Source organism: Callospermophilus lateralis, chromosome 5 (genome assembly GCF_048772815.1).
Source record: "Callospermophilus lateralis isolate mCalLat2 chromosome 5, mCalLat2.hap1, whole genome shotgun sequence".
NCBI classification, from domain to species: Eukaryota; Metazoa; Chordata; class Mammalia; order Rodentia; family Sciuridae; genus Callospermophilus; species Callospermophilus lateralis.
In genome coordinates, this window is record NC_135309.1 from 5383705 (window position 1) to 5393395 (window position 9691).

General features: G+C 53.5%; 1 protein-coding gene across 1 annotated transcript; it reads right to left on the minus strand.

Annotated features, from left to right (window-relative positions):
• Positions 1–302: 302 nt before the first annotated feature.
• On the minus strand, positions 303–6676 carry LOC143400182 (cilia- and flagella-associated protein 144-like). Its single transcript, XM_077109430.1, has 4 exons — positions 6544–6676; positions 4500–4559; positions 3449–3552; positions 303–332 (listed from the first exon to the last, which is right to left on the minus strand). Exons 1-4 carry the CDS (start codon positions 6674–6676, stop codon positions 303–305), a joined length of 327 nt encoding a protein of 108 aa, XP_076965545.1.
• Positions 6677–9691: the final 3015 nt, after the last annotated feature.

Genomic DNA, 9691 nt, shown 5'->3' on the forward strand with positions numbered 1-9691 from the left:
CATTAAAGAGGTTTGTGGCATAGAAGTTAACTAGTGAGATCAAAATAAAACACACAGACTCAATTACCTTTTTCTATGACCAGGTCCGAGATGGCTCTCACCTCTCTGGCTCTCACCTCGAACCACCCGGTGGGGCAGCAAGGCTTACTCAGGGCTAGCAGGAGAGAGGGAGAGAGAGCACGCCAGGGAGTGGCCCTTTATTGGGGAACAAGAAATTCAGGGGAAAATTCCATCCAATGAAGGTCGAGAGGGGCAGCATTCCAAGGTCAGGGTCAGTGATTGGCCTCAGGATCAGTGGTCAGTCACACCCCGACACGGACAGGCTCTCGCACCTGGAAAGGGTGGGGATAGCTCCGACACAGTTTGGCCAGAACGCCTCACACCCAATCTGGGAGGTGCCCAATCACGTGCAAGAATGGTTTCCCACACTGAACACCCCGGTTCATTGTGTTTTCTCTCATTTCCTGGTACCTGGTCTCATCCCAGCTTCCTTCAGGGAAATGGAAGCTGAGAAGTGGCCCCACCCCACCCCTGGGCCCCAGGAAGCCTGACTGCAGCACATCTGTGGCTGGTGCCCCTGGCTGCGTGGACACAGGGAAGGCCGATTCTTGGCTTCGTTCCTGTGAATTGTCCAGTCCTGCAGGACTAACGGAGCAGGGCAGCTGCTTGCCCCACCGTGGCCCAACTGCGCTGCGGTTCACTTCCCTTTCTACACCGTTTCCTCTTCCTTCTGAGGCAGGGGTGCACCACAGCCAGGATGCCCAGAGCCAGCGGGCCTCTGTGCTGGGGTGCCAGGGACAGCTGGGGGCGGTGCTTTGCCTGTCCCCGGACAGCATCCGCACACACTAGGTGTTCAGCAGGTGCTTGAATGGAAAGGGAGTGTGGTGGGGGGTCACAGCCAGCCAGGGAGAGGGAGGACCTCAGCACAGCCACCTTAGAGAAGCTGCCCTGAGGGTCACTCAGGGACATGCTCATCCCATCCCAGGCTGCAAGAGTGTGTGTGTGTGTGTGTGTGTGTGTGTATGTGTGTGAATGTAAGTGTGTATGTGTGTGTATGTGTGTGAATGTGTGTATGTGTGTACGTGAGTGTGTGTATGTATGTATGTGAGTGTGTATGAGTGTGAGTGTATGTGTGTGAGTGTGTATGTGTGTGGGAGTGTGTGTGTATGTGAATGTTTTTATGTGTATGTGTGAGTGTGTGTTTGTGTGAGAGTGTGTGTATGTGAATGTGTATCTGTGTATGTGTGAGTGTGAGTGTGTGTGAATGTGTGAATGTGTGTGAATGTGTGCGTGAATATGTATGAGGATGTGTGTATACGAGTGTGTGTGAGTGCGTATGTGAGTGTGAGTGTATGTGTATGTGTGACTGTGAGGGTGTGTAGGTATATGAGTGTGTGTGTAAATGAGTGTGTAAATGTGTGAGTGTATTTATGTGTGTGAGTGTGTGGGGAATGTGTGAGAGTGTTATGTGTGAGTTTGTGTATGTGTGAGTTTGTGTATGTGTATGTGTGTATGTGTGTGTGTGAGTGTGTAAGCATGTGTGAGAGTGTGTGTATGAGTGGTAATGTGTACGTGTGTGGAGTGTGAGCATGTATGAGTGTGTGTGTATGACAGTGTGTGTGTGAGAGTGTGTGTTATGTGTGAATGTATGTGTGTGTGATTGTGTGAGTGTGTGTGAGTGTGTGAATGTGTGTGTATGTGTGAATTTGTGTGTGAGGATGTGTGTGAATATGTGTGTATGTGTGTGTGAATGTGTGAGAATGTGTATATGTATTTGTGAATGTGTATGTGTGTGTTATGTGTGTGAGTGTGTAAGTGTATATGTGTGTGAGTGTGTGTTGTATTGTGTGTGAGTGTGTATGTGCATGAGTGTGTATGTGTGTGTGTGCATGTGCATGTGTGAGTGTGTGTGTATGTGTGTGTGAGAGAGTGTGTGTATGAGTGTGTGTTGGTGTGTGTGAGTGTTTGAACACACACCCCACGTGAGGATATATTTTCAGCAAGTGTTACCCAGAGACACAAGGCAAAGAGGTGCCCACTGAGCCTTACTTCCCAGGGGTCCCTGGGCTGAGGTTGGGGTGCTCTGAACAGGGCAAGATCCTACCAGGGATAGGGTCCTCACATTGGGGCCCATGGAGCACATCAATCACATCCTCTGCCCCAAGCACAACGCTCTGAAAACCCAGCTTTTTTACCTTTGATGTTCCCACAACACCTGGATCTAATCTGGGGGGCTTACTTCCTACCTTGCTCCCTGTGCCACCTGAGGGCACTGTCCCCACATGTGTGATGGACAGACTGAGTGCTGGCAGGCCCCTTGGGACTCAGACACAGCATTCTATCCTCAAGGCCTGGAAGGGTCTGAGCAGGGCCGGCCTGGCTGGGCCCCACACTCGTCCTTCCTGTTGTGTGTGCTGACTGCAAGAGATGCCCTGAGGTGCGTGAAGCCCCCAGCTCTCTGGTGCTTTGCTAAGATGTACACTGTCCCCTCCCACCTCCTTCTTGCTGGACAAGGACTCTCCTGGATCAAACTCCATTCAGGCTGTCCTCCTCTTAAACCAGGCCTGACTTAGGGCCTTCTGTGGTCACCTCTGCATCATCCAGTTTCAGCAAAACTCCAGCTGAGCAGTGTAGCGAGAGCCACCATCCTGGGTGTTGACTGTCCTGGGTGTCTGTGGGCTCCTTGCCGTCTGTCCCCCAGAGCATGTCTGGTCCCTGCCCTGCCTTCAGCAATAATCCAGCCAGGTCAGCTTAGCCAGGACCCCTCACCCAGACGTTCCCCCCAGTGATTCCCCCCTACACACACCTCCATCCTTAGCTTATCCAGCTGCCCACCCTGCTGGAGCCTCTGCCCTAGCCACAGCCCACCTTGGATCAAGCCTTCCGTGTGGTCTTTATCAATCACTGATCCCTGATTCTTTATTCTTGTTCAATCAAGGTCTTGAGCAGTTTCCTCTGAAGTCCCCTTTTTCACTGATAGTTAGATCTCCATGGCTATCCCTTGCCTCCATGTGCCCTTGCTTCTCCAGCTCTGAGCCACACCTCCTCCTTTTGGGGTGAGCTCTTCTCTATGAGTGGTGGGCCCCCTGGAGAGAGACATCCTCCTGTCTGGAGCAGCACCTGACTGTCCTGGGCAGGGCTCAGGGATTCCTTTCTGCTCTTCCCCATCTGCATCACAGTAGCCTGGCCACGTTTACTGAGCAGGTGCTGTGGCTGGGCACTGTCCCAGGTACTACTCCTCTCAGCAACCCTGTGAGTCAGGTTCTGTGGTGTCCCCATTTATGAACACGATCAGCACCACACAGTGGCTTAGAAACTCACCCCAGGTCTCAGGATACCAAGAAGGACAGAATTCAAGCCCCTGCCAGCTGGCTGCCCACTCTGCTCTCAGCTACTGCCCGCTCCACCCTGTGTTCCTACTGCTGCCCGGAGCAGGGGCCTTGCTTACCAAAGACTCTGCCTCCCAGCCAATCTCCTGACTTTCCGTCTGTGTCTCTGGGTACTTCTTCCTGGGTTTCTGAGCAGCATGGTGAACGAGATTCAGAAACCTGACTGGAGAGGAGTCTCAAGTTAGAAGCTGCCCATGTCCTTTTCCTGTCCACACTACTCCAGGGCCAGAGAATTCTGTGTGCAGAGCCAGGGCCTGGGACAGGGGAGTCTGGTTCTCAGCCATGTGTCAGCAAATGTGTTGAGTGCAAACTGTGCCAGGCACTGTTCTGGACCCTGGGGCAGGACTGTGACAGACATGGGTCCCCAGGGAGTCCAGGGCAGGCAGGGACAGAGGTCAATTCCTCTGTTCTCAGAACATGCGGATGCTGCTCTCCTGTGCCTTTCCATTATGCAGGGTCCTTCCACAGCCTCCCACCTGACACCCTGGACCACCTGTGCCCACCTGCTCCAACAGTCCCACATCCCCTGCCTGATGGAGGCACCTGTTCTCCATGCTGTTGCCCATGATCCCACCCCACACACTGGTGGAGGCACTTACAGGCTGCCCTCTTGCCTCTGCCTGATTGTGTTGAGACCCCCAGGCCCACCCCACTGCCTGTGACCAGGTGAAAGTGGAAACATGAACAGGACTGTGTTTACTGAGCATGGTGAGCCAGGTTCAGCTCTAGGCACCTGTGGTGTTTTGCTTGGTCCTTCCAACAACTCTAAGAAGTGGGCTGAGAGGTCAACAACCTGGCCGAAGCCCACAGTTAAGGAGTGGCAGCACCAGGACATGAATCCAGTTCCTAGGCCTTCAGAACCCGTGTGAGTAACGTATTAACATCTGTGAATGAATGACTCCTATTTTCAGGCCAACGGGGACTCTTGTGGATGACAGTAATGAGTTGGCATGTGTTTGCACATCACTCTCTCTGAGCCTGGTCAGTAGAGTAGTCTCGAGACCATAGCAGAGGACCCTGAGGTTCCCTGCAGCGACTCTGCCTGCGAGTTCTCTGAGCCCCCTGCCTCTCTCTGCCCCACCTCACGCAGTCTCCGACCTCAGGACTTACCATCTTCAGGCTCCTCCAAGTTATCATGCCACGACATGGGCTTCTTGGTGATTGTGTGAACTGGAGAAGAGCAGGGACACAGTGCAGGTCAGAGCCCAACCCCTGCCTCCCGCCACTCACCCTAGACCAGGCTCCTATTCTGCACCCACGTAGTACCTGGGCCTGGGGGGTTCTGGCTGGGTGCTGGGAACAAGGTCCCACAGTTCTTGAGGACCTAGGGTCTGGCCAGGCACTGTCCAGGGCAGTGGCAACAAGCCACAGGCTACTAGGATTTATGTTTGTTTATTCATTCACTCATTTATTTATTGCAGCGAGCTAACCCTAACCCTAACCCTAACCCTAATCCAGCCCTTTTTTATTTTGAGAGCGGTCTCTGTTGAGGTCATCCTTAAACTTGCAATCTCCCTGCCCCAGCCTCCCTCTTGCCAGGATACAGGTGTATGTCACCATGCCCAGGAGTAAAAAGTCTTCTGAGCATGCACCCCTACGATATGAAATGTGTATGTCATCTGTATGTAATATTATCTGCATATTAGAAAAGCGTAATATTTTTCTTTACAGTACAAGTAAACAGAAATGCAAGCTACAGTAGTTTCTCAGTTCACCACAATGGTCACATTAATCCTGTGCCCAAGGGAAGAACTGGAGGAAATCACTTTTCCCAGAATGAATGTGGCCTGAGGGATTATTTAGCTTGTTGGAATGAACCAACCTAAACAGAAGTGAATTTTTTATGCTAAAATCAGTGGTGGGGACAGAAGACAGCCAGAAGAGTTCTAAGCAAAATGAAGTCACTGAGTCTCCTGCAGATGGCCAGGCTGCAGGGGTGCTGGCTATGGAGGTAGAGAGTTGGGGGGAGCGCAGGGAGGAGGAGCAGGTGGGCAGGTACCATGGGGGGCTGTGGAATGAAGCATTCAGAGGTAAAGAGGAGTGTGAGAGGGAGCCTAGCAATGGTGGGGGGGCAGGCTCTACTGTATTTGTGGAAGGAATTTGGAGGAGGTGAGGTTGGAGAGGGGCAGGTCCAGTCCAGAGGGTGGAATTAAGTGAGAGGTAGGGACACCCCCCCCCCCCAGTGTACCATGAGTCTTTCCCTGAGGTAGGAACAGACAAGGGTCAGGGGAAATGTGAAGCAGCAGACATTCTGCTTCTGTGACTGCCAGGTGTGTGGACTGAGGAACAGAGGCCGGGGCTGACTCAGGCTTCTCACCTGGGAGGGAAGGGCCCAGCTGCCTTGTGCTGCCATAGGGTCTTCTGGAGAGACAGACGGTGGGCAAGGGATTCAGAGCCCCTAGCTTTCCAGAGGGCCAGTTTGAGGTCCCTAATGGTGAGTCCAAGGAAGGTAGCTGGGAGGTGGTCAGATGGCAGATCTGGAGCTCATCTGAGGCCCACTGTCCTTTAGGGACTGTTGATACTGCAGGATGAGATGGATCTAACAGGAGTGTGCAGGGTGAGAGGAGTGGAGGGGAGGGTGCTTTTACCTGGACAACAGGGAGCACTGACCAGAGCCCACTCTCCTAAACTTTCCAAAGAAAGGGCTATGATGATATTAAAATCCTAAAAAACCCTTTAGTGTATGAAAATAAAACCAAAATATAACAAAAACAAAATATAAAAACCCTGCAAAATGTAATTCCATCAAAACCAGAAATATTAAAAGCCATTTCCAATTGGGTGCCATGGCACATGCCTTTAATCCCCAGAGCTTGGGAGGCTAAGGCAGGAGGATTGAAGTTTAAAGCCAGTCTCAGCAACTTAGGGAGGCTCAAGTCTCTAAATACAACATAAAAAGAGCTGGGGCTTTACTGAGTGCCCCTGAATTCAATCTGTAGTACCTCTCCCCCCAAAAGCATTACTTTTGACATGCAGTATGTTTGATCTCATCGTGAGGTGGATGCATTTCAATGCATCTGATGTGTCTCAGGAGGCTGGGCAGCCCTGGAATCCACCCTTTCTGGACACCAGAGATCAGGGCAGGCCTCTCCCTGCTGCCTGCGACCCCATAACCCACCCCGCAGTGTCCCACCTCTGTTCCCCCAGTCCTCACCCTTGTACAGGGGATTCACGTGGTACTCCTTGTACAGCTTCTGCATGCACAGATCTCTCAGGTACTGTTCCCACAGGAACTGGTTCTGATGAACCTGGTCCTGGATTGCCCTCTCCCTCTGGTGTCCAGCCATGGCCTGGCCACACTGGTGCTATGGGGCTCTCTAAGTGCCCCCTGGCTGGGGTGGTGCCGGGTCTTCTGCCATCTCCTGGCAACAATGTCCCAGCTGTCTACTGGCAACAGAGTCCTGGTTGGAATGCTTCAGTCTCCAGCCCTGGACCTCCCCTAGGCAGCCCAGTCCCCTATCTCCACCCACTGCCCCCAGATCCCTTTCCCCAGGGCCCCAGGCAGGCACTGGACTTACCTGCCCCAGCTTTTCAGGTCAGAACCTGGGTACTAGAGCTGCCCTTGGACATCATCAGGGAAGGGCTCCAGGTCCAGTGGGGAGGCCCAGGTAAGAGACTGACAGCTGGATCTCACCTTGGCCAATCATTTCCTAGAAAAGATTTAGGTGGTCTCCGGGAAGGGTGGATTCCAGGCTGAGTGTGGGGCTGTCATCCTCCTGTGACCCCTGGGTCCACCTGCTCAGGCTGCTGGGAAGACAGTCCCAGGGACTGTGACCTGCACGCACAGTGGGGAAACCATCTCCCCTGGGTGAGTGTGTCAACCCTGCTGCCTGGTTGGGGAGGCTGGATTGTGGGTGGGACTGGATTATGGGGACCTAGAAGGGAGAGCTGGGAGGAGGAGATGAGGAATAGATGGTGGAGTGACGGGAAAGGGGAGCCAGATGAACAGCGGGGAGGCGAGTGGGTGATCTGGGAGTAAGAGAGGAAGAGCTGGGTACGGAGCCCCTCAAGGCAGGGTGTTGGGAAGGGACCATGTAAGGCAGAGGAGGGAAAGTGGTGGGGCAGAGGCCAGAAGGGGAGGGCTTGAGCTGGAGAGCAGGCTGAGGGCTGGCAGCTTGGCGGGTCAGGGGAGGGAGGCGGATGATGGGGCTGGAGGGTGGGGGCGCAGGAGGGGGGCGCGGGCATTGAGCTTTATCCACGGGAGGAAGCTTCTTAGTCATGTCTTTAGACACTCCTAGCTACTCACTGGCCAACCAGTGACTGACCCTTGCCAGAGGGCCTCCCACAGTTCTCTCCTCAAATTCCCTGATGGAAGGTCCATTGTGACAGGCACACTCCCCACTCTGTAGGTGCACTGAGTAGGCCCCACCATCCAGGGACTGGTCCCATGTCTAGGTTCAAGAGTGGTCACTGGACACAGCAGAGAAAGAGAGATGTGGCACTAGGAGTCCATGTCCTTGGGGAGATGTGAAGACTGCCCTCCTCAGGCAGTAACTGATCAGAGGACTAGGGGACACCTCTGTGCCTGGGTCCTAGGTGCCCTTCCTGAGGACACACTTTGGTGGTGCTGAGTGTGTTCACACATTGTGCAGGGAAGTGGGATGGGAAAGTGGAATCAGTGTCCCAGTGGATTAACTCACTGTGTTTCCAGAGCCCTTTCCTATCATCTAACTCCCTGCCTGAATAGAGGTAGTGAGAGGGGAGAAGAGGTATCCATTCTGCAATGAGGAGGACGCTAGAGACTAGGAAGGGGGCTGCCTTGAGCAGGCAGTGGGGTCAGAGCAGGTGGAACCAGTAAAACTTCTAGAAACTTCTGTGTGTCTTCAGTGGCCAGTAGACATCAGCAGTGCCTGACATGGGTGGGGTGGTGGGTTTTGAGGATCTTAAATCCAGCAGTAGAGAAATAATCTCTAAGAGGAGGGTTTCTGTCGTAGCTATGGATCAGCTCAGTGCCAATGTGTGGAGCAGGCCCTAGACATTTACCTGGAGAAGAAACACCTCACACCACACCCCGGTCCCCACTCCCAGCAGGAAGCTGCACCTGGGGGGCTGTCCAGGTGAAGCCACCAGGGAAGTCCCTCCTCCTTTTTGTGCAGTTTTCCTAAGCAGTGAGTGATCAGGGTGCAGACTGTTTTCACTGGCCCTGTGTCCACCCAGCACTCGAGGAAGAAAGCACATGGGGCAGGTCATGTGCTGCAGTGTTTCTTGGGTCTTCAATTCTCTTGGAGAAGATAGAAAGTGGAATGGAAAACTGCTCCATTCAAAGGCCCCAAATCAAGCCTAGGAGACACTCGTGCAGAAGTTAGAAGCTTTTCCTGGAGAACATGCCCATCAGGTTCATTTTACCTGGGCTTAAAAAATTTCTAATTCAAGGTGAAATCGCTGCTTGGTACAAAGTTAAAAGATTGATCCCACCATTCACAAGTTGCCCAGCTGCTCCAGCTACACCAAAGCTGGGCTTCAGGGTGGTCCTGGGGTCAGGGTGGACTTAACACACTCAGAGGGACTGTGTGGGCAGTGCCTTTATGCAGAGGAGACATGAGATGGTCACTAGGGCACAGTGAGTAACAGGTGACGCCTGGGCTCGGATCCCTGCTAGAGCCACGAGGCCCTGGCAGGTCGTGTGGCTCCTCCCCTCCTCTCCCTACTGCTGTGTTCCATGTTGACTGTCGACTGCTGACACAGAGTAGGTTTGGGTCCAAAAATAACCATGTGCAGAGATGCCTGGAGAGGAGGGCAGGTCCTTCAGAGGTGCTCTGCCTGTCCACTCAGGGAGAAAGGACTGAGGGAGACCCTTGGGGGTTGGGGACCCAGAGCGAGGCGTGGGTGGCTCCAGGGCAGTGGAGAACGAGTTTGCTTTTCCAACCCACCCGAGTCTGGTCCTTCACAGCTGGTGTAGAACATGGGGCCTCATCTCCTGAGATCTGACAGCAGCCCAGTGAGGTGGCCTGGGTGCCGGCTGGGCCTCCTGTTCCTCTCCTGGGGGTGTGGATGCCCACAGATGACGGCTGACTTGCAGAATCACAGCACTGCTGAGTGAGGGACCGGGGAGGGTGGAAGTCCTTAGATCCTGAGGTCAGGGCTCCTGAGTAGCTGAGGCCTCCAGATTATCTCCTGACCCCTGGCGCTAGGACTTCCCTCAGTCCTTTTCTCAAATCCTCCTGCCCAAGCTTCGTGGCAGGATGGAGTTGATGCTGTGCAGGAGTAAGGACAGGCAAGTTCCGAATCATAAATCCTTCCTTTTCCTCTGACTTCAAGCACCAAACATGACACAGTTTCCTACCAAGGGTGTGCTCAGAGGG

Excerpts from the sequence above, each read along its gene's own strand:
- LOC143400182 (XM_077109430.1), bottom strand. The coding sequence starts at position 6,676 with ATGGCTGGACACCAGAGGGAGAGGGCAATCCAGGACCAGGTTCATCAG. Across the intron at positions 4,560-6,543 it reads CGTGAATCCCCTGTACAAGG|TTCACACAATCACCAAGAAG; the intron begins GTGAGGACTGGG and ends GCTCTTCTCCAG. Across the intron at positions 333-3,448 it reads GCTGGGAGGCAGAGTCTTTG|GTGCGAGAGCCTGTCCGTGT; the intron begins GTAAGCAAGGCC and ends CACCCTTTCCAG.